Below are 25,134 nucleotides of genomic sequence, written 5' to 3' on the forward strand. Positions count from 1 at the left end.
ATACCTACAGGATTTTATAGTGAATACTGCCTTATTTGAGTCTCAGGGCTAAAAAGATTTGCTAGGGTTTTGCAAAAGCTAATTCACTGAAATATTCTAACAGAAGTAAAACTGTGTGTCATCTCCCTTGAATCTTTTCTTAAATGACAGGATAGTTCCCATCTCCTCCTTTCCCTTCTTCACAACCTGTAGTCCTACAATCACAGCTACAATATAGACAGATGAAGTATGAAATATGTTAACGCCTTTCAGGAATGTTTTTACCTTGATATCAGAGGTGTCACGCTGACTATTGCGCCATGCTCTGGAAATAGATGAAAATGTTCTATCTGCATGATCAAACTTCCCACCTTGTAAATTCAGGAAAAGTGTTGTAAAGGGCTCCTATAAATAAAAATAAATAAATAAAACAGCAGTCTATTTATTTAGGAATTTCAGAAAAAATAGGGATTTATTATTCTTTTTTATTTTGGTTATTAATGATGCTATTCTTCTGGCAGACAGAGAGTTAATTGCAAAGGATTAATTCTATTATCCAAGAATGAGAAATACAAAATAATGTTTGTTTGTTCAAGAAATGTATTTTATTTGTACTCCAAGCACAGATATTCAGATAAAGAAAAGTAAATAGAAATGAAAGAAAACATTTGCAGGCTGGAGGAGAAGCTACAGTCAATTGTGGCAAAAACCACTTTCAAAAACATTATGGAAAAGCTCAGTGTTTTTATGTTGGATTTTTTAAACATGTTACAAAAAAAATATGCATTTTATTTTGTTCAAGGTAATCTATTAATGCAAACAGGTTGTATTTGATACCGATAGCTTTATGACTGTTATCGTTTAATATGTAATTTATGTTTTAGAAAAGAAAAATGTTTGAAAGATTTAAAAGCCTCCTCTTAGTTAAAGAACACTTAAGCACATATTAGTGGATAATTGCTTGAAATTAGCTAAGCACTATAAATTACTTCAAGGATTTATGTATGCTTGTACCATTCTAACAAGCTTTAATTAATGACGTGCTGCTAATGCCTTCCCAAAGAAATTACTTTCTAGGAGATAAATTGCCTTTCAATTTTATAGAAAAATGCACTGTTTAACCAATATATTATCAATATATAGCTTCTCCAATGTTACCTCTGTATAAACTGCAGCAGGTCTTTAAAAATAAATTATTTATATTATAGAATTTCAGGATCATCAGAAAACAACTCATTTAAACTCATTAGGAGGTGAAAATTAAATACATTCAGTAAGAACCACAAAAGTTCAGTGTATGTCCTTTCAGAAAATACATGAGGAAGGAAAGTTAACCACGTTTAAAGTAACATAAGAACATTGACTAAAAAAGCATAGTTTAAGGAGGAAAAGCTTTACTGATTTGAAAAAGCTGTACCATAAAAATTAAAACCTTCTGCTCAAACTTCGGAATAAATTTATCCTTGAAAATCAAACTAAGTTACTGATTACAGTTACTAGAAAATCTCAGTAGTCTTCTATGCCATTGGGTTTCAGTTAATTCATTCCTAACTATTTGTTGCTTTCATTATCATTTAAAAGAAAACTATTTTTAAAAGATATACTTACAATTCTTAATAACCACATGAGCGCAAAACTTGCAGTTGAATAATGTGTGCCATAGTGAAACTTCGGAACCTGATCATCTTCCCATGATTCATATCGCTCGGCAAAGAATGCTGCTCTCTTGGGGTTCAAAGCTCCAATAGGCTGCAAGGTTTGTAAAAATAAATATGTAAGTAAATAAAGATAATAACACCTATTACCTAGTTACACTCCCCTTGCTCTTTTCCGTAACCAGAACTATCAACATGCATGGAAAAGACTGGTTTTGGCGTTCTGCAAAAGCAGACACTGGATTTTGTAAGCAGATGAATAGGCCTGTGGCTTTCAAACCAGGATCTTACAGATGCACACACAGGTGAGTGGATACAAGCCTCTGTTTCATCCACAGAGGCTTAATTTCTGCTTACTACTGATTCAAGTTAATCTCTGAAAACTATTTCACAGCAGTGAGTCTTGCACAAAGAGATGTTAACTGGTGTGTGTGCATGTGTGTGAACAAACTATCCAGTGAGTTGTAAGCAACAATCAAGAAAAACTTTGGATATCTTGGTAGAAAAAAAAAATCACTGGTAGGGTAGAAGAATATCAACAGTGTACTTGGAATTTTAGTATTATTGTTCTTGTTTGTATGTTTTCTATTTACCATCCCAAGACAAGTTATACTTAATGGATAAAACATGCTTGCATTTAATGTAGGAAAAAGGAGAAAGAATTATTAAGAGAAGTTAACGAAGCAGACAAATAAAATGACAGAATATCTGTATAAAAAGCGTGGATAAAAAAAGAAACAAATAACATATGTATGACTAAAAAAGTCTATCATATTTTCACCAGCATTTTTATTCTTTGTTAAGCCCTTTGTTAAGCTGTAACATAAATACCCTGGAATTTATTTAAATATAAGAAATATAATGTTTTGGTATATATAACCATGTATTTCTTCAGCAGACTTGCTTTTACATAAAGGATTTGGAAAAATGAGTATACTCTACATAAATCACTGAGAAACCCAAACGTGAACTTTAGCAGTTCCACATGTCTAATGCTGTAAGAGGTCTAAAATATCTTGGTATATATGTGCAAAACATATATGCAATACAATTTTGTATACATATGGAGCACACTCTTTGTATGTTATTAATGTAAGTGATGCCCTTCTGAAAAGACAATGGAAGCATTCAAGTATAACTGAAGAACCAATGCGTGAAAATATTTTCTTGTTCTCGTCCTGCAAGAATAAATATACTTAAGAATACACTGCAAGGCCAGGAGAAAGATTAAAAGAAAAGTATTTGAACAGTATCAATAACCTAGTTACTAATTCAAGTATAGTTCAAGTGAAAAACTACGTCTGTTACTGAGTTTATTATTATGCAAGTATCTACTTCTTTGCAGCTCACATGAAATTTGGCATACAAGCTTCAAAGTATTTTCTCTTCTAGGACAGATTCGATCTATGAATGACCTAAGATCTAATCTTACATTTTTTACTTAAAGCGACTTTCACAATGCAATAGGATAAAGAAAACATCTTAGGTTAATTACTATTTTTGCAGTTCACTAATTTGAAATATAACCCTTTAAAAAGAGCGGTTCCTGTATAAAAGGATTTTTATCTGATTTAGCAAATTTATTCCAGGGAAGAATGAAACTGACTCCAAAAAGTCTCTTTGTTGCAAGAACCATTTTGGAATCTCCATCTGTACTGATTTTCCCTAAAGATTCAGCTATGCTTGAGGGAAAAAAGAAGAAAGAAGGTCATTGGTAGACAAATTATATGAATTAAAAATAGAAACAGTGTTGTGCTGTACAGTTCTGTAACATTTTATGTATTCACTTTATCTGCTCCTATTTTTATTACTCTCCAAATGAGTATGGCCCAAATCAATAGTTATAGAATTACATTCCTTGAATATAAAGCTAAAACCAATTAGAATTGATTTCATTCTCTTTTCAAAAAAAACGTATCATGCAAAGATCCATATAGCCAGAATACACAGTATTGATTTTGGTTGTTATTGTTACAGCTGGTTTCTGAAACCTGCAACTGGACAACTATCAAGACATGTCACATTTATTTGCAAGCAAATAAAAAAGTCCCCAAATGAAAGAAAGCTTAGGAAAAAAAAAGAACCATGGAGCTGTGCACTGACAATGATACACTATCAGCTTACTCAGAGAAGTTACAGTGGGAATACACACATTGAATTATACATTACACGAATGCACTGATTTATTGTGGTAATAACATCCACCTCATTAAAAGATTCTGCTTTGCTGCAGTTGGAGGGCTACATATTGTTTACTGCTATAAATTAATGGCAGCGCACAGAAGACTGTAGAATCCTTCTAACAATAGATCTGTAATGACAGTGCTGTATATCACAGCTTCCCCAGCAGCTTCATAATAAAATGGAGACAATGTATTGGGCTAATACATTCTACCAGGCAGGCCCATATTTTTCTGACAACTGCTTGTAAGGATGAGGCGATTCTAATGTGTTACACTGCACTGTAAACAGTTAACTAAGCTTGAGCTACAGAATAAAGCTCGTATGAGGCATATTCAAATATCCTCTGACTTTTGATTAACATTAGTAAAAATGTTAGTCCAAATTGCTCAGTTATTTCATATTTCAAAATTAACAGGGAATCATGACTACATATTGGATTCTCTCCCCTGGGGAGAAACGCCAAAAGAAAAAGAGTAAATCCAAACTAAGCTAGACTGGATGTAGCTGTGCAACACGAAATTTGCACTACTCAACATGGTTTCCCTCTAGCTACAGACCACTAAGGAAGACCATGCTGAAAGCTTTCACAGCCAGGAATTCTAGCATGCATTTCCTTTGCAGCAGCTCTTTACAGAGAGATGAATTAGGTATTAGTCCACCAATTAAAAACATTTATTAAGATGAAAAAAAATAAAAAGCAGAGAAAGAAAAGTCCCAACAAGCCAACAAATGACATTACAGTAGTCAACAAGACAAAGAAAGAAGTCACTCTAAGGGTTCTAAGCTTTCCAACTGTACTGAACGATGAATAAAACATAGAGTTTTCAAATCAGGGTTCATTCAAAAGGCCCAAAATGTAGGAAAAATTGGGGTAAGGAAGTTTTTGTTTTGTCTTTACAAAGGTGTGGTCATCTTGTTTTTGATCTGAAGTAGTTATTATAAGAATGTGTGTTATAAACATGAAATTTATAAGCTAATTTAGAAAAGGACGTCATTTGATATTAATTTTTTAAGTGTTCTCAAATTTAGCCGTATCTCAAAATAAATAAATAAATAGATCTCACATTTGACAAAGTACTGAATATAGTAAATCTTGGTCTTTGGACCAAGCTTACTTTCTTTAAGACAGACTAAAGAAGAATGGTTTGTTGAAAAATAACTGAGAAAACACAATAACTTTTACCATCTACTGCTGTTAAATATGCCCAGAAATGATGGTGTGTGGTTATATTTGTTGGTTCTTAATCTTACTCTGTTCTAGACTTACTAGAACAGTGGCACATCTTGCCTCCATTTTCAGAAGAGGCCTCTTCGCACAGTCCCATGTCCATATTAGAGGAAAGCAAAATGTTCACTACTCTTTTAGATACGGTAGAATCTTTCCTGGATTTTGTCATACATACACATGCTCAGGAATGCATTTTTTTTTTCTTTGAAAAGCATTATGTTCATTTTGGAAAATTGCTTATGATCTAACATAAGCAAATTGAAGGCTTATAAGGAAGCAATTACAGCATGCTTATTTACATATCTAAGAGGAAAAAAAAGGTAGGTTTTATTCCTATTTAATGTGTCTTCATTTTTAAATAGTGCTGCTCTAAAGGAACAGACATACCCTGTTCTTACCCATGTGGCCTTTACCTGCCTTTTACATAGACTTTTGTTATTAAAACAAACACTGCTACTGTTACTGTCTCCTTATGCATGTAATATTGGAGGTTTTTTAATTATTATTATTTAATATTCAAAATCCATAAAAGACTAGAGTGGAGAATACGACAGTAAGTTGCATTTAATTACCGCAAACATAAGTGGTCAAGATGTCTTAGTTCTGTCTTTGCCATTTTCTTTTTTGGGGAAGACAGCAATCCTAATCACTGCTGGAAATCAGGAGCTCTGTGCGAGTGTCCATGAGTTCTCAAAAGCAGCAGTTCCAATAGCTTGACTAGCAAAAACAGAAGATTCTAAAAATTGATGAAAATACTATTCTTTGAAAAATGTATTTTGAAACTTTATCATGAAAAAAATGTCTTCCTAGCCCATTAGTTTTTCTAGTTTGCTTTCTCTTTTTCATTAACTTATTTATTATTATGTTAAAAATATTTTTTTTATGGCAGAAAACTATGAACTAATATTTCTCTTCCACTGACACATTTTTAAGTTAATTTCTTAGAACTTACTTCTGCAGTAGGACCGGAAAAATATTTTGGCTTTCCTCACAGTAGTTAGGAGGTGTGTAAGTACTGTTACAGTACCAAATTCAGTGCTGCACACTGTAAATCTTTCTAGTTTTTGTTGTTTGTGCTTTCAAATATGTTGAATGGTTTCTGTGCATTTTCTTTCATGACATCTTATTATGCATTCTATTTATAACTCTTTTTTTCCTTCCTGCTATTCTTAATTTTAGTTCTTCTCAGTAGTTAGCATCAGTGGCTCTTAATGCATTTGTTTTCTCCTGACAACCATTTGCATTCCTCATTGCATGAATCGCTTACGTGTGCTTCAGTTCTCCTTATCAAAGAGCTTAAAATCACTCCAGCACTCTAAGCAATATTCCACACGACCCCCCCCAGCCTTTACCTCAGAAATTTTCTTAATGATTGTTTCAGCTTTATCTTTTTCCTTTCCATGCTAACTTTGAATTTGCATAACCAAATAAGACATTTAGAGTGTCAGGGACTAGAAACAGACACAAAAATCACTGTCAAATCAGCAGAATTTTATCTATCAGGGATAGCTATCGTGGGAAGAAGAGAGCTACTTCCACCCTGCAGAACTTTTTTCTGGGTTTCCTAGTGCCCAAGATATTAGCTCCAAAAACTGTCCTTTAACTTAAGCAGTATGGAAAAAGTACTAAGAAAACATTTGGTGTCTCCCTAAAAGAAGAGTATATATAATAACATTGACAAATCAATGAGCCACTAAGCATGGGTCTGGCATTCATGGAAGAAAAAAAAGAAAAAAGGGGGGGACAAGGGGAATGGGGAAAGGAAGAAAGGGAAAAGAGGGGGAAGGGGGAGAAAAAGGGGGGAAGAGGGAAAAAAGAAAAAGAGGGAAAAAAGGGGGGGAAGGGAAAAAAGGGGAAAAAGAAGGGGAAATGGGGGGGGAAAAAAAGAGTGGATGCTTTCCCTTCTGATTTCTTATACTGCTTTCTTGTCCATATCCAACCAGGTATTTGGACTGCTGTGAATACAACTGTCTGTATTATTGAATTATGCTTTGTAACATCTTTGCCAAGTATGATGTTTGTTTTTCATACATTTTATTTTCAAGATGACTATCTGGTTTTCATTACTGATATTTTTCATGTATTCATTGAGTTTTAAGGACCAGGGGGACCATTAGGTCATCTCATCTAGCCTTGTGTTTGTATGACAAGCCATTAAATTCCTTTCCATTACATGATTTTGAGCCCAACCATTTATACTTGATTATAACATGAATTGTATTTGGCCAATCTGCTTTCCAGAAAGGCATCTGACTCTTGAGTACATGGAGAATCTACTATTTTTCTTGGAAGCTTTTTCTACTGATAATTGTCATTCTCATTGTTAAAAATATGTGCTTCAGTTCAGCTAGGAATTTACTGGTGTGTTACCAAAAGAACTCATATTATGCCTCTCTCTGATAGATCACAGAGCGTCTACTTACCCTTCTGTATATAATGATACTTATAGACTATAATCAAACTTTTCAATAAACAAAAGAAACTGAGCTCTTCAGGTCTCCCATTTTAAGGCACTTCTTCCAGCCGTAAAATAATTTCTCTGTACCCTGCCCAGTTTATCAACATGTTTGTAGTATGCATTCAGTGTTCCAGTTTTAGTCTTCTCACTGTCATAAACATGCCAAGTGCTGCATACTCTACTGCAATCTAACAGCAACTGCATTTCTAGAGGATTGCTTGTTTCGTTACTTTATGTATTACCAACACATAATAAACCCCCAGAAGTAGCCAATACTTGTGATATTATCAGTGGCACATCCTGACCATCTGAGTAAAACCTCCTTTTCCCAGACAGAGGCATAAAGACAAGATGCAAAAGTCTGATTATATCTTAACTTCATTAACTTGTGTCAACTAGGAAATATCTGGAAATAAACTCAAGTAAGGTAGATCACTGGTCTTTCATCTGTCATTTTTGTGTTTGAGAACAGCTACAAAACATCATGCCTCTCTGAACTTATTCTCATTCATCGCTAGAACTCACCATCCTTCCCCTCAAACAACTGCATACAGCTGACTTAAAAATTAGGTCCTGTAACTCCTCCAGCTTCTTTAGAGGGTGTCTTACCCTTAATCCATCTCCAACTCAAATTCATTAAAGAACTGAACCCAAGAAAAAATTACATGCACAATCATCTGCTAAACTGTTTGAACTTCCCTCACTGATCTACTAAACAGATCTTTGAGTTAGTTTGGGGAAGATTCAAAAAACGAAAACAAATTGTCTACCAAGTAGAAAAACAATCCTTACCAATCCAGCCCCAAAAGCACTGGTTGCACAGCAGATGCCCAAATTCTACCTTAAAGACCAGGCTAGGAGAAGGGAACTATGAATGTCAATGTGAAAATTTGGCTAAAGCCAAAGGGACAGAACTCCTATGATCTGCCCTAATGAGCACTTAGATGATATACAATCTTTTCTCCTCCATTTCTAAACTGATTTACTTTAGTATACTTCAACAGTAACTTTAAGTCATAATTTAGTCACTTCTTACACTCAGTTTTTGAGAACTTCAACACAAGCACCTACTTGAATTTCAAGTGGTTTCTTAGAGAACTAATACATCTTATGGTCAAACAGTTTTTGGATATGCAGTATTGAAACTGTCCAATAATTATCAATATTAGTGAGTGCACTCTACTGAATTTGAGTTCAGCATGTGAAAACAGAAAAATTCATATAGCTATGCTGTCTTCTTTTCCAATCACTAACATCAACATACTTCTTTGGAGGACTAGTTGAGCAGTCATCCTCTGGTTATTTATTAACATTCCATCTAGTTAAGCTTCTTCCCCTTTGACATTGGCAGGTCATTATGCACACAGTTATAATTCTAACCCATAAATCTGAGTATAGGTATCTCAAATAACTTTGACACTTAGAAAATTTGTAGGTAGAAGGGAAACAAAAGGGACAAATAATGTAAAACAAGTTCTAAAGAATACTTCCTGTTCTTTTTACATAGGCCTGAAATTAAAACTACTTTCAAGTACAGACAAGAGTTGTGGGCAAGCAAGACTTCATATGATCCACAGAGAACAATTAAAAAAAAAAAAGCCATAAATACCCTAGTTACACAGCAAAGTTATACCTTCTCACATAATTAAGTTGCTAGATTCATTGCCACAGGGGGCAATGCAAAACAAATATAAATAGGTTAAAAAGGAAAAAAGACAACTAAGCTATTCATAGAGCATAGGTCCATCAGTGACCATTAAACATGACTGTCTAGATTATTTCTCCAGTTCACAAAATCTTTAAACTTCTGATTGCCAGAGCTGGCTGAAGGGAAGGATGATGCTTTACTTGCCCTCTTTCTTGTATTCTTTCACTAGGCTACTGACTATTAGTAGAGGCAAGATATTGAACAGGATGAGCTTCTAGACTGCCTCTTCTCTTCCGACTTCATATTAAATCACTCAACATTTTCCTGCATATACAGGTTTGTGTGCATGGCAGTAATAAAATCCAGTCAAGGGCACTTCAGTACAACAAGCTTGCAGTTATTTTGAGATGCAAATGAATTCTTCACTTAAAATTTTTTTTTTTTTATTTACGCTAGTGAAGAAACACAGATAAATGGCCTCCAGTCACCTCATTTAGTACTTGTATGCACTGCTTAGGGTGCAGACAACTATTTCCCAGCAGCTCCTTTATCTAACTGACAAATATAACCAGCAGACTGTGATCAGCATTTTTATCAAACATAGGATCCTTGGGTATTTTTTTATGTGCTGCATATGGATGAAATAGCATAATGCTCTTATCTCAATGTTTGCTAGAATGAATTTAATATAATCTATACATACCAAAACAACCAATTTATTTTTAATAAATAAAGATTTTTTTTAAATAGCTGTCTGTCCTCATAGGCTTTCTTTGAAGTGACTGTATTCCAAAAAGTATACCAGATCACACTGTGTTATCAAAATATTTTTAAAATTCAATTTGCTTTTCAAGGGAAACTGAAAGTTCAAAAATGACTTGAATAAAGGCAGAAAATAGTTGTATGCAAATTAAATGAGGAATATTTGTAGGCATATCCATGTACTCTTAAAATTACCTTCACTGAATTATATTGTACATATAGATTATTGTTAAGATTTTTTTAAGAGCTCACACATGCCTTTCACACAGCAGGAATAGCCAGTAGCAAAAACTGATCTAAAGATGGTCTAAAAACTAGAATGTGTGAACGTGTCAATATAAGTAATGTTTAATGGTGCAAAACATATAAGCTTTGCAAAGTCTGAAGTTAATAAATGGGTCATAAACTAACTCTAAGCATAAAGAATGAAGAAAAAATGGGTTTAACAACAGCTAAATTTGCAACAAGATACACCTCTCCAGGCACCTAAAATCTTGGAAGAATTTAAATTTAAATGAAAAATCTCCATGTCCTCCTTTCTACTTTCATATTGCTAACTATGGTATCAAATACTATCACAGTCTTCCATAGCAGATTCCAAAAAAATACCTCGTCTACAAAGAATGCACTACTGAACTACAAAATTGCATACTAATTAAGCACATGTATACATTTACATAAACTTTAATCAATTGCTCATTCACAAATGCTCAGCACACATTCATTTGTGTTGCTAACATGTATTTGAGATTTTATTCCACCTTAATACTATGTATGTGAAATCACTTTATTTTGATTGCCAGTACGTTTTATGGCCAGGCATGTGCCTCATGGTTTTCTTGTGATCATTTAAGAGGTCATGAACCTCTCTCAGTTCATTTCCAATTAGAAGCCTGTATCTGTTCAGGGCACCTAAAACTGAAACGAGGGCAGGATGGATGGTAACCTCAAATACAAACTAAGAATGGCATTTTGAATATTTAGTGATAATTCTGAGTTACTGTTTTTCTTGTCTTTGGGTATATGTGCATTATAAACAATACTCCTCCTGATCGCAGGAGAAGATGAAGATTATTAGCCTCATTACCAAAATGATTTTTATTGATCCTGTAAGCTTGGCTGTTGCTATAATACCTAAATGAAAGAAGGACTGCTTGCTTGAAAAGAATTAATTGATCCTAAAAACTGCTCTGTGCATGTGAAGTACAAAGAGCATGCTTATTGTGAATTCAGAACGCAAGTCTCTGGTGGGAAATGAAGAGGACAGAGGAAGAAAAAGGAAGAATGGCAGTGAGATGCACTCTATCATCCACTTACACATTCTTTAGAAGAGACAGTTTGACCCAGAGAATAATCAACTAATGACAGGAAAAAAGAGAGAGACATAAAAGGATGGTCATGTCAAAGTAACAGAGCACTGGAAATTCTCATAACATTAAACAACAACTATCTAAACTAACAGTAAGATTTCAGAAAGGGCATCTTGAAAAATCATCTTGGAGATGTATTTTGGTGAAGTTTCAGTCTCAGCAGGTCTCTGTAAGAGCTGTGGAGGAATACAGCTAAACATGCATGGAGATCACTTATTTATTCTGAAAAAGGTGTAGAGATAGATGCTGCAGATATCACAAGAATGAAATCGATGTATCAGCACAAAAAGTTTCCTTAACTTTGCAAAATTCTAACACCGTTCAAAGATAGAAAGTGAAACAACTACACCAGTGGGTGTCAAGCAGAGGTTGCTATTAAAACTCAAAAGGCTAGAATTGTTTCAGATCCAGAAAAGAGTGCAGTACTGACACCTCCCGAGGGTCATGACTATGTCGGGCTTGTCAGTCCAATTACCGTTTCATTTAAATAAACAAGCCTTCCTGGTGGCTATATACCTGCTTTTCAGCGGCAGCGCTGCAAGTCGTGTAGAGCGGCCGCTGTCCGTGGTGCTTAGGCACCCCGCGCCAGGCAGGCAGGCAGGCAGGCAGGCAGGCAGGCGCCTTGCCGCCGGGGGGTGCCTGGCCGTGGTGCTGCACGAGCAAGCCCGGGCCCGTGGAAAGAGGCGGCTGCAGCGCACCGCTGAGCCCGGCCCTGCCACGCGGGCAGTCCAGAGCCACGGCACCCGTCGTAGCTTGTTCTCCTAACACTGTCAAATGTGCCAAAGGAACGAAGGAAAAGATATAACAGACTGACTCAGCTGGCAGGAAGGACAAATCACCAATTGCATCATTCATGAAAAGTCTTTAAAGGAATCTCCTAGAGTTAGAGGCAGTCAAGAGTCCCCCCAAAATCACTTTTTTTCCATGTGCAAAAGTAGGAAAAAGTTATATTATTAAATCAAAACTTTGGAATATATCAGGCTTGACAGCATGTTAGTTGGTATGATTTCTTAGCTCACAATAGATTTTCTGGTCCCAAACAAAGAAACACCACAATAAGCCAAAAGTTGTAGTATTGTCTTGGAATGTGAACAAGGGTACTTCATATTCTTGAGTTCCCATAACATAAGCAAGGACCCCAATCACAAAGCTACATACCCATCCTCTTTTTCTCTTTTGCACTTCTATGGTTCTCTAAATGGTACCAACACATCCATCCCTAAAAATCAAGGTACTGCTCATGGTATTATTTGCTGTCTGAATGTCTCCCTTCCTTTAAAAGTTTCTTGTGATACGGTATGTCCAATATCTACCTCTTTCAATCCCTTTGCACACACGCTTATGGCGCTCAAACGTACAGCTACAGCAAGATGATAAATCAGCTTCCACAATGATTCCTCTCAACTGTTCCATATTCTACTGTGGAGTTTTGGAGGGGATAGAATGTCCCTCTCCTCAAATAAGAAAGCTGCATTTGGCAACAAAAGCGTAACAGCTTGATATCTGATGCCAAAGAGAATCTGACAAATATACTTTATACTGAAAATATCAAAACCCATAAAAGACTAACAAATTTTGTATATTTCATGGGCTGCTGAAAGAATCTGGGCTTGTTTGGATGTAATGTGTTCAAAGTTTTTCCAGATACATGCACCATCTCCTTGGGTGGAAGCTGAGAGTGCAGTAACCTCACTGTTCCTTCTTGCTTCCGGAGACTATCCCTAGATCTGATTTCAGAACTGTGGCCTACGGGACAACACTACTGGTGAAGGAAACCTCATTTTTCTGAGAATGTGAGACCTGCTATAAGGTTAATGGGATGATAGATAGACAGAGACACAAATATATTTCTACAACACTAATGTGACTTAAACAGCATGTGATACACTGTCTGAAGTCATCCAGGCCAGCTGCACCTGCATTTCAAAAGTGATGAACTCTGAATGGGATTCAGTTCCTTTCCGGGCTTATTTTCTGGAGGACAAGAAGAGGGAGCTGACCTGACACCAAGTAGGGAATATACAGTAATTTTGAGAAATGAATAATGAAAAATGTTTCTCCTTTCCAAATAGCACTGGTTCAGGCTGGGAGAAGGGACTGGAGACTGGGGCCAGTCTTGGTAGCTCTACCAGTATCACCTGAGGTGATCGAAAATTCCAGGAAATACCCTGGACCTTTTCTTATCTGCCAGGGATTCCGATACAAAGGCTGAAATACTTTATTTCCTGTTGATTCATATCAACTGCCCTGAGAGAAATGATATTTGTGTCTTCCTTCAGAATTTACCCTGTTTGGGTTTGGGATGCTTTTTAAGTAAGTGGTATCTTTTGTCACAGGTACAGATGACAAATTTACTGTCTGAAATATCAGCGACGAGGCAACCAGGGCAAATGCTGAGCCCATCAGTGTCAAGAATCACAGGTTTTCGGTGCCCCAATTCCAGATGTAATTGACTCTCTCAAAATAAAAGACATCAGTACTGAACCCACTATTGTTAGTGCTCATACTGTTCTTCTCACCTTCTTTTAGTGCCCAATTTTGGAACATGCCTTTATGCTTAAAAGGACACTGACCAGTGTCAGTGGTGAGTTTATCAGTTTTAAGTAGTAGTGACCTGTGCTGATTCCTCTCTTGGGGCATGAGCTGAATAAAACAGCATTTTACAAGTCCTACAGGAAAAGCACTTGTCCACAGAATGCCTGTACATGTTTTTACATCTCTCTAGACTAGACAAAAAGATTTCTTTAAAAAATTTGTCAACACACAGTAGGTGCAGATCAGACCACTTCTTACTTTCTGCCTCATTGCCAAAGGTGTTAAGAGAGAACTAAGCAGATTTAATGCCTATTCCACTCTACGGCCTCACAAGGGAACACATTCAACACAAGTTATATGCACAGTGAATAGAAAGAGCAGAAGCCCTTGAAATGTGCACCCTTACAATGAATTCAGGCTGATATGCTGAAGAAGAACAGTCACCAGTGAAGTTTACATTAGAACAACAGAACTGGTCTAATTTGTTACAGCAAAAAAATCTGTAACTTCCATTCTGTCAAAGTATATTTGATAACAGTGGCTCCCACATACCAATTAAACACCTCACTTCACTGAAGGTGAGAGCTGTTCGTTGCTTTTGTACACTTGGTTGGAACAGAAGTCATTACTTACATAACAGCCGCTATAAAATTGATGATGATTTAGCAAATATAGCATGAAAATGATAAAAATGAGAATAAAAATATTATTGTGTACACCTACGTACCTATAGTAAAGACAAACAAAGATTTAAGAACAGTATAATTTTCTTCTAGTAGCATCAGTTTATGATCTTGAAAAAATTTTGTGCTGCGCAGAAGAGAAATTATCAAGTTACTTGTATATAGCAAGATCTTATAACAAACTTTTGTGAGCATAAAATCATGCTTTGATATTTCAGTATTTCCCAAGTACTTTTACTTCCAATTTTTCCTTACTCAAGTCCTGAAATATATCATAATTTATTGCTTCCACTGAATAAGGAAAAGGAAAAAATGTGCTTTTGAATGACATAAGTAATGCAGAAAATGGGAAACATTCTTGTGGGAAACTGTGTCTGTTGTATAAATAAAATATATACAGATATAAATATAACATGTAATACTCATTCCAAACCATAGTCACCTCTTAAGAAATAAACACTCGAGTCAAAGCAGGGTAACTGACTGGCAGTGCACTTCTGGAATTTGTCAGGAGTGTTTGTCAGACTGACAGTAATATTAACCACAATCCATTTCAGTTTCTTTGGTTTATCATCATGTGACTGATGTTCAAAATAATGCCATAAGAAGCTGCTTAAATAAAGTGTTGATTTAACCTATACACTGCAATTCCTTAAATCTGTACTAACTGTGGACTTCTAGTTAATATACTAACAAACCTGTTACTCATACTTGTCACATTATGTAACTTTAACTTACAACTTCTAGAAAACTCTTTATTATTAATCTTTTAGGTACCAAAAAAGAGTAAAAATATTGACATAACATCCTTTCTGCCGGACCGAAATAGCTGTTAGTCCCAAATTATGACTCTTAAAACCATGTAAAATGTAAGTGAAATATCTTTAAACATTTTTTAAATCTTTAACAATCCAAAAGCATAGACATGCTAGAATACACGATTAGCACTTATTTTGAAGCATTATCCCCAAAGATGATGGTACAACAACAACAAAAAATCACAATATACATATTCAAACATTCTCAGAACTGGTTACTATAAAGTTATTGCTGGTTAATGTTTTCAAACAATATTTGCCATGAATTCATCATCTGACACAGTTTAACATTTAAACTGCATAGAGTTCATATTGCTAGAAATGCCTAAACAGCAACCAAAACCTGAACTACTCTATCTGAGACAGATGTGGCATAAAGACTTTCACTGTGCATATGGGAAGGACTGGCATTCATCCAGAACAGTAGCTACATTTTAGGAGATAAAGATGCACTGTCTGATCAACAACAGATAACCATAGATAACAGAAGGGAAAATGCATATTAAATATACATATATGTATATATATTCACTATGTTCTAACAATAGGGTAACTGTCAACTGATCACCAGTTAAAGATAACTAGCTCCCAAGTATATCACGTTATAGGCTTAGATAATATGAATGAAACTCCATTTATGCATAATACAGTCTGATTGTCATCTAGTACTGTAATATTTATGTACTAATTTTTAAGTTTTCAAACATACAATTGAGACAGTTAAGTATGCGTATAGATACAGCCTGAGTGGTGTCCATTTGGCTTTCCTCTCCCAGCAATACCAGTGGAAAGATTCCCTCAGAACTTAAAGTACACTTAGCAATCCTCAAAGACTACCTTCATCAGCACAGAGATCCATATCAGTTGCTGTTAATATACAATTGCATAGCAAAAGAGCAAAGGCAGTTTTGCTATCCAACTTCTTAATGGAGGCAAGAGTGGTGCCTACCCTAAAGTGAGGAAAGACTGTTTTACACTGCACTTAGTTCTATTGCAGGGTGGCAAGAAGGAAGGCAGACTGGGACTACAGAGCAGGCTGCGTTGACTAATTCACAAATTAAAATACAATTAAAAGGAGATCCCTCAAAAGTATAGCAGCTAGAAAATCCTTTTATGACTTGAATTATTTTTAGCAATGACATACAATATTTTTAGAAGTTTCATTTAATAAAAATTAATTGAAATGGAAATTGCAAAAATCACATCACAATCAAGTAAAGTTATTCGTGATAATACCTATAATTTATGTACTAATTCGAGCTACACAGAGCTGATGCTATTCTTTAATTTTTCAATTTTCAATTCAAATGCAATTCAGTCAATCACCAGTTCCTCTCTGTAAGAGTTTGCATGAAAAGTAATATTAATTGAACAACTCAGTCATATGAAGGAGACTGATCACATTTGAGGAGTTTCACTTAAGACCCAGTGCTTAATGGCTCTTTAAAATTGTTTTAGAATATTATATATATTTGTACACACACACACACACACATTCACATATATACATATATGCAAAATTATATAAACAGAGTCTATATATATGTATATGAATGCAGTACATTTTTCAAAGTTACAATACTAAAGCTGTAGTCAAAAAATTATTTTTCTGGAAAATTTCAAATAGACCTATATTTACCTTAAAAACTGTGAACTGAAAGTAAGAGTTTTTTAGAACTTGTCTTGATTCTTTTTTGATTTTTTTTTTGCTATCAAATTACCAATCTGCAGGGAAGACAAGTTTAAAAAAACCCCAAGTTTTAATTAAAATATTTCCTTCATCTTTTCCACTAATTAACTATTTTCCCTTGCTCCATGTCCCAGTCATTTCCCATAATAGCTAGCTTTAGGAGAGCATGATGTGAAATATCACACAGGGTAACCTTAGAAAAATATCCTGCTTGTCAATCAGTGCACCTACTGCTTGTAGAGAAATAAGAGATGCCTTTACTTTGTAGAATGAAGCATTCCTTACTTGTACCCCCTTTTTCCTTACATAGAGAAAAGAATTAAAACACAAATACACTAGCTGGAAGGAACTTTCTCTCAGCCTAAAATCAATGAACTTAGATGCTGACACACTTCAGATGCATCTTTGAGTTTTTTCTTTCATATTCGTATTTGGAATTTTATAAGATTTTGTCACTGTTAAAAATGCTGTTAATTCTCAGATGTTATGAAAAGATTTTAAAATGTAAGTATAAGGAAGCTAAAATTAGCAAATAACAGAGGTAGATGCTATAAAACCCTTCAGTGGTTACTTCTTACTGAGCTTCTAGAAACAACTTCCAAGCAGCCCACATATTCTGCAATTTAAATGATACCTAACTATCACCATGAAAGCAAAAATACCAACAAAGCTTTCTATAAGCATTAACTAAGCCTTTTTTGATATAGCAAATAAATAAACAAGAAGGATCTTCTTGAGTGAAGAGAAAAAATTGGCGTTGAAATTTACCTAAATCTCAAGAGGATACCCAACAAAGCAATGCACCAATTTGTTTAAATTATACTTTGACTTGGTGCTTTAAAACAAAGTTGTACAGAAAGCTAGCTTTGGATAATTAACTGTCATAAGAAAATTAAACAGAGGGTGTGGAACTATACTGATAGGAAAGGAAGCAGGTGAAAATTATGTTGAAAAAAATAGGGAGATGGAAAAACTTGAAAGAGAATAATCACATTCTACAAAGCTTTAAATAAGCTGTTTAATATTACATTTGTATATATTCATTTGGGAAAGAATATTAAAAAAACAAGACTTGTCTGTGAGGAAGGAAAAAGTTGTTTGGGAAAGGTGCAAGAAACTGACAGCGTCTGTCTGACAAAAGACAACTGCATTGCTTAAGCATACCTAAAGGGGATACAGAGAGGAAGAAAGAAAATAGTGTTTCTGCTTATGAGAATAAGTACTTAAAATATAATGGTATCACAGGCTTTGCTACTAAAAAAAAAGCAGCGTTTGCATCAGAAACACAGGAAATTATTTGGCTCATTTTTAGTCTTTAGTGGCCTTGGCATTCCTAACTTTCTTAAAATTTGAAATTAAATGCAACTCTCATGCTTCAACTGAGAGCACTGTCCATTAAAACTGCAAATTGAAACAATCAGAAGCAATAAGCACATATCAATAATTCATTTTCCCATTAAAATCTGTGCTCTATTACCAGTATATGCATATAGAAACAAAACACTGTTAATGGTTGTGCATTTTATGTTATTAAGGTATCAAATACAGCAGAAGACATGAGCAAGACTGAAAAACAGTGCAATGATTACTAAAGAGAGAAAAGGCACATCTGATGACAAATACCTTTGACAAATCCCTGAAGTTGCTAGGAAGTGTGAGATCCAACTCCTCTGATTCATAGTTAGTGATAACCCAAGGGAAGACAGGGTACTGATTTAAATCATTGTAAGTACGACCTGATGAACAACAAAAGTAATACTTGAGTTAAAGGAGTTAAATTTAACTAAAATACCAATTTCTAAAGATACTGCTATATAATTGTACAAGCTCCTCAAAAGGAATGCAATTTCTTTTAGATCTTTTCTCATTTCAATGTTCCACTTTGCTTTATTAAAAAGGATAAGAAAAAAGTTTGTAAACTGCTAGTATTCTGTTTAAAACATTGCAGCCCATTTCACTTCAATGGTAAACTCTCTTGCATGCTATAAAAGTGACAGTTAAATCCCTTCATTTTCTATGCACTTCTTCTGTCCTTGTGTCAGTCTTCTTTGTTTCTCTAAAGTGAACCACTTTAAAAAATGGAAGAGTCCAATGACTTTTGTTGATACTAAAAATTAAAGAAGTATTTTTTACAGACTGCATCAAATCAAATATTTGAAAGCAGTATGAAGTAGCTCGGGATTTTAGATTCAGAGATTTTACAAGTAAAAACCATTTAATCTAGAGAATTCACTTGCAAGAGGAATTCTTCCTTGATCATTGACCATCTCTGGATATGCCAAAATTTACCAGAGTAGAGAATCTGCACAAAAGTGTTCTGGTTTCAGGTTCATATGTGTATCTGTAAGCTGGAAATAATATCCTCCTTCCAGCAGATATCTGATTAGAATAGTCTCCCTTATCTCATACATACATACAGGTGTTACACATACCTTGGTTTATTATTTTAAAATGCATAATTTTAACCTGGATCCTGTCTCTTTCTATGATAAAATAGCAGAAGGTGGTTCACTCAGATCACCTCCTACCAATGCTTTCTCACATTTTGCCTAGTCTCATCTTAAAAGTCTCAAGGGACAGGGTTATACTTCTTCCCTGGGGAGATGATTTCACAACTCAATCTATTAGGTTGTCAGAAAATCTTTTCTAATACTAAGTTTTTCTTTTGCTAGCTTTCTTGCACCATATTTTTTTCCATTCTGGTTTATACACTTTTTAAATTATGGTATAGTTAGATCCTTTCTTTCCCTGATCAGTGGGTTATGTTACACATAGCTCTTATTGTACCTTCAGGATTAAGGCTTTTTACCTGACACTCTGATGCCTTTATTTATTTCAAATTGATAGCGATCAAGATAGCCTTTTAACGCCCCATCATGGGCAACTCAACTTTCCCTCAGTCCATGTTCTTTTCTTTCCTTTTAACCTCAAATACCAAGTAGCTAAGAAATCACTTTATTATTTCAATAATACAATAAGGCTGAAATGGATCATTCACTAGAGGCACAGAAAATGTCATGATCTTGCTTCATTCCATTTGGGCAGTAAGCAGGCAATCAGATCTACTTCTAGTTTTATAAAATCTGCCAGCATCCTGGCATTTCCAACTTAATGACTGAATACAGAAACTAGCAAAACTGACCATTTGTGTAAAATGCAGTTAGTGTGAGTGGAGGCATTTGTTATGAATCATGTTAGCGTGAGCCAAGTCTGAAACGAAATTAGTGGACCTTTCAACATTGTCCATGCTATAGAAAAGAGCTGAAAATTGAAAATTTTATAAGTTGTTCCAAGGAAAAAAAATGTTGGAAAATAAGACAGGTTACAAGACCTAACAATTAGCCTGCATTTACTAACCTGAACTCAAATCGGATGGAAGTCTAGTGGGCTAGATGGGTTAAATGAAATGCAGCTAAGCAGCTGCAGGATGAGGGGGCAGGACAATCATACTGGGGAATGAATCAGGATTTGGGAACGGACGAACGGTGTCCTGACACAGCAGTGGTGGTGATCCAGGCATTATACTCTTTCCCCAGGTCAACTATCTATCCCATAACAATGGTATTTATTGCTTCCAGGAATATCTTGCTCCCCAAGTGAGCCTTCCCACTGGGTCCCAGCACTGCTGAGACTTGATGAGGGTAAGTTACTCTGTTGTATCAAAGGTATTTAGACAGGAAAATACTTACGAATATCAAAATTTCAAACACTAAGGATAAAGAGGTTACTATTTCTGAGATTCTCCTAAATAGTAGACAGTCTATCTAGATCCTGTTCTCCCACAACAGTCAAGATATTCTGACTTTTGAGCTACATTTTTAAGTGCAGTTCAATACAGCATTTTGTTCTGCATATCACTTTATACATACACATTTATTCTTACATAAACATAAAAATAATTATGAATAAAGTGCATTTAAGAGGATTTTGTGAAGTTCTTCAGAAGAAAATTTGACATAGGAAAAGTTATTTGTTCAAAGGACAAAATCTAGAAATGCCCTGGTCTGTTGAGGCTGTGCCAACATCAACCAAATTAGTAATTTGTGTTACCTGCTATAGTGTTTAGAAACATCAAATATTCGAAGTTGGAAATTTCTCGGTGCTGCCAACGCTGGGTCATATTGGAAGCTTTGAAAATCTGTCGTGGGCTAGCCAAAGAAATGCGCCTGAAAAACAACAATAAACATAGGGGAAGGATAATTGGAAAATCTGATGGATCCACTTTATTACCTACCCGAATTTTTTGTGGCAGTTGTACACATTCTTTTTACTAGTTCTTTGCTAGATTTCTCCAGAGATCAAATTGTTATTTTGGACAGTTGAAGTTCATTTTTCAAGCTTTATAATCTAATGAGAGCAAAAGACTCAAAACATCTGACAACTGGATATGCCAAGATCTGAATACTTTAGCGCTTTCAAACAGAAACCTTTACAGCTGTGCAAATTCAGCTGTTCTGTGAAGGATTAATGTATTACAGAAACATGTTACTAGTGATTTAGAGAGATGGTGGATCATTAAATAAGAAAATTACCCGGCTTAAAATTTCACCTTAGAATAAAGCCATCTTTTAGAAGGGTTTTTTTTTTTTATCTCTCAAGAACAAATGAAAACAATGATAAAATGATAGAACTTTTATTATGAAGTCCATCCTCTTGAGATTTAAATTCTGGGCAGTGTTGGGGAGTTAGTCATAAATAACTCAACTAAACTTTTAAAGTTTGAGGCCAGATTGCCTGATGTTTGTGAAAAAAGAATACAGAGTCATTCCTTAGAGTGATAAATCAAGTAGAGAAAAGATTATCATAAAATTCCCAAGACTATTTTGTTCATAATGAAAACATCTGTAAATACCAGCAACACATCATTTAGGGAAAAAAATCTATCTATCTATATATTTTAGTTAACAAATCTTTACAGGTACTGGTAAACAATTAAAGAAAACAGTAATAGTAGCTGAAGAATTTTTTATTTTGGTAAACTGCATTAAATTTTTTAAAAGACTATCAATATAAATGGATGTGACATTTTGAACAAATACGTATATACTTTTATGTAAATTTAAACATTTATACATTAGATTTGCTTCTGTAAACAGAAATCCTGACATTCCTATAGAGTGACTAGAGTAGCAATCAGCAATTCAGGAGAATTTTTTTTTGGACATCATAAAAAAATGCAAACTACAAAACACAACAGAAAACACCCCAAAATACTTTAATGGCATTTCTAATTATTCATAAGCACAGAAAACTCATGCTATAGTAATAAGAATTTAAAGAAACAGCAATCAACACATTCTTTAAACACTGCTGTTTCTTTTAAAAAATTAAAAATGGATCTACTTAAAAATAGTTCATCCCTCATTAAAATCCAAGAGATATTCAATCCAACTACAGACAGGGGACACCTCCCAGACTTTCATTTCCATCAGCCTCAGTGAGCACTAGACTGCGCTGCTGTGTTTCATCCAGAACATGCCTGGTAATTAATGACTAATCTTCTCCTAAAAAGATGAAGCAAAGTGAACTATATTCTTCAGTTTTTGGATGCAAACACACAGCCTGAAACTGTAACACTAATTTTTCACTTACCCTAAGAAAAAATTGAACCCTGTCCTCCAGAGTGAAAAGACAAACACACCAAACCAATCTGTCACACACTCCTCTGTTACTATTGTTCTACCCATGACTATAATTTCCTCCTGATGAGAAACAGTCATTTTCATCTAGGTTTAGATACAATAAAGGATTCAAGGATGTTACAGTCAAGCTAATATAATTGAAAACTGCCATAAAAGCTAATCAGTCTGACAACCAGACTCTTAAATTTCAGTAATTTGGCACACATAAAGAAACTGGTTTTCCTTAAGCAGGGTAAGTGATTGAGCATCATTGCCAAAAAGAAGCTACATTCCCCCGTAATAGACAGAAATCACAAACCCTCAAATCCCCAAATTTCTATTATACAAATATATTGCAAAAGCATGCAGAACTGATGGGCTGAGCATGTGCGTGTTTTGTAAACCAGTATGTGTAAATGATTTAAACCTTGTAGGTCGGTTTGATGAACAAAGTCTTAGAACTCAGAGGTAAAATGAGTTGAAATCATAAAATACCTGGTCTGGGGTAGTCCAAAGCTGGTACCAATGCCAACTGGCGGTAGACAGTTAACCACTTTCTTTACTGTTGCTTGGTCAGGGAAGTTGAACATGACAGCCACTGCGAACACAAGAGTTGAAACATGACATGTTTTACTTTTTTTTTTGGCTTTTTGGCTTTTTGGCCCAATAAAGCTTATCTCCAACAGATAAAACAGATATATTTCCTTCAGATTACTATAAAAATCTTTTTTATATAATTTCCAGAACTGCTTTAGGTTACCACCAAGTGGAATTTCAATGGAAGTTACCACTTTTACAAAGCTTACAAGGCCTACAGTTGTTTTTGTATTTGAACAGAATTTAAAGCTTTATGTATATATTGGGATATCTAGAACTAAGCCAGAAAAAAAAGCATAGTTTATATATTAAATGCATCACACATTTGCTAGGAACTTATTTTCCAGTTATTTTCAAGTTATATTTATTCTTCAAAGTATGACCTTCATATTTCATCTGAAACATTGAATGACACTTATAAAATGAACCTAAAAATCTAAATAACATAACCAAATTATGATATCACCAGTGGACATTTATGACTTCATGGAGTATGACCTGACTCTCCAAAATAGGAAAGTGTTTCAACAAATGATTAATATACTGTTGGAGGACAAGCATTTTCAGATATGAACAACAATGCTCTGCAAGATCTGTGTCTGAATCCTCACCAACCATGTTGAAGACAAAAATAACAAATATCCTTATCATTTTTTGACTAACATACTAACTGCCTAAAATATATGTTATCCTAGGAAACATTTACTGGTTTAAGGACAACATTTAACCTCATTACCAAAAAAATATTTTAGATTTAAAAAGCATCATCTTAAGACCTGCTTTATTTGATGTCTTTATAAAGTTTTAAAACTTGTTTTTCAAAATTTCATTATCAGTACAAAAACACTAAAAGTGCTTAGAGAGTCCCAGTTTAAGTTGCAAAGAATTCCAGGAATCTGGTTTAAAACAAAATTTAGGAGGGGAAAATAGCAGAACAAAATTCTCCAAAGCCTCAATTTACTGTATCTTGAGTGACTTGTCAGACTACAAGTACGTGTTCAAAAAAGGAAGTGAAGAGACAGGATGATGAAGAAAAATCCTGCTTAAACAGGATAAGTCCACATTTATTTCTTACAGTTGCACTAGGGACTAACTGAAAACAGAGCTTCTCTATTTATATACAGAGGCAGATTGTTCCATTTTAGAGATATCTGAGAACTGCAGGTTATTGCATAACTGTCTACCTTTGAAAATATTAGAACAATATCACTAGAAATAAAGCATGAAGCTATACCAATCGTTGGTCTAATCTGGTACTGCAGTTCTTATAGTCTTTTGTTCTTAGTGTTTATAACTAACAACTGTTAACCTTCCAAACAGATTTAAAAAAACCCTTTAAACATAACAGATCAGAGGTAGGTATGCCTTTAGCAAGAGCTTTCAGAGGATGCCAAATAAACACGCCGATATAAACAGAAGTAAGGCATTGCTAATTCCCAGTTATCATGTTTGAACATAATACTTCTCCCTGAAAAATGATGAAATGGAAACAAATAAATTTATAATACAAAAATATACTGAACTTAAATATTGAGACACTTAATCCAAGCCCTTTTATCCATAACAAAAAGGAGCGACTAAATAGCCAGAGACCACACGTCCCCAAACCAACACTTGCCACTCCTTTAAACTCACAGTACCTCTATTTGCCATGAAGATCTCTAATGCTGTATTTTGCAAAAGATAACGTCGTGAAAAGACAGATCGAATCTCTGAAAAGAGCCATTTTCCATGGAGTCCTTCTGTATATGCTAGAATCTAATAAAAGAGAAAAAGAGAGAGAAAAAAGATAATATTTTTTAAATATGTTGTCAGTACAGGTAACATCTTGTGAAAGAGAAACTGTGTTTGATCCACGAACAAGGATTTGGCCAATTATCTACAAATCCAGCAGCGAATTTAAAAT

General features: G+C 34.7%; 1 protein-coding gene across 1 annotated transcript in view; it reads right to left on the reverse strand.

Moving 5' to 3' along the window:
* LRBA (LPS responsive beige-like anchor protein) overlaps positions 1–25,134 on the reverse strand; it is a 376,211-nt gene that overhangs the window by 113,658 nt on the left and 237,419 nt on the right. Inside the window, exons 37-42 of the mRNA XM_013951635.2 lie at positions 24,869–24,986; positions 23,127–23,229; positions 21,061–21,176; positions 18,634–18,746; positions 1,588–1,728; positions 265–384 (exon numbers count right to left, since the gene is read on the reverse strand). Of these exons, the coding sequence (XP_013807089.2) occupies positions 265–384; positions 1,588–1,728; positions 18,634–18,746; positions 21,061–21,176; positions 23,127–23,229; positions 24,869–24,986 (711 nt within the window). The remainder of the gene's footprint in view (positions 1–264; positions 385–1,587; positions 1,729–18,633; positions 18,747–21,060; positions 21,177–23,126; positions 23,230–24,868; positions 24,987–25,134) is intronic.

This window comes from Apteryx mantelli, chromosome 5 (genome assembly GCF_036417845.1).
Source record: "Apteryx mantelli isolate bAptMan1 chromosome 5, bAptMan1.hap1, whole genome shotgun sequence".
Lineage (NCBI taxonomy): Eukaryota > Metazoa > Chordata > Aves > Apterygiformes > Apterygidae > Apteryx > Apteryx mantelli.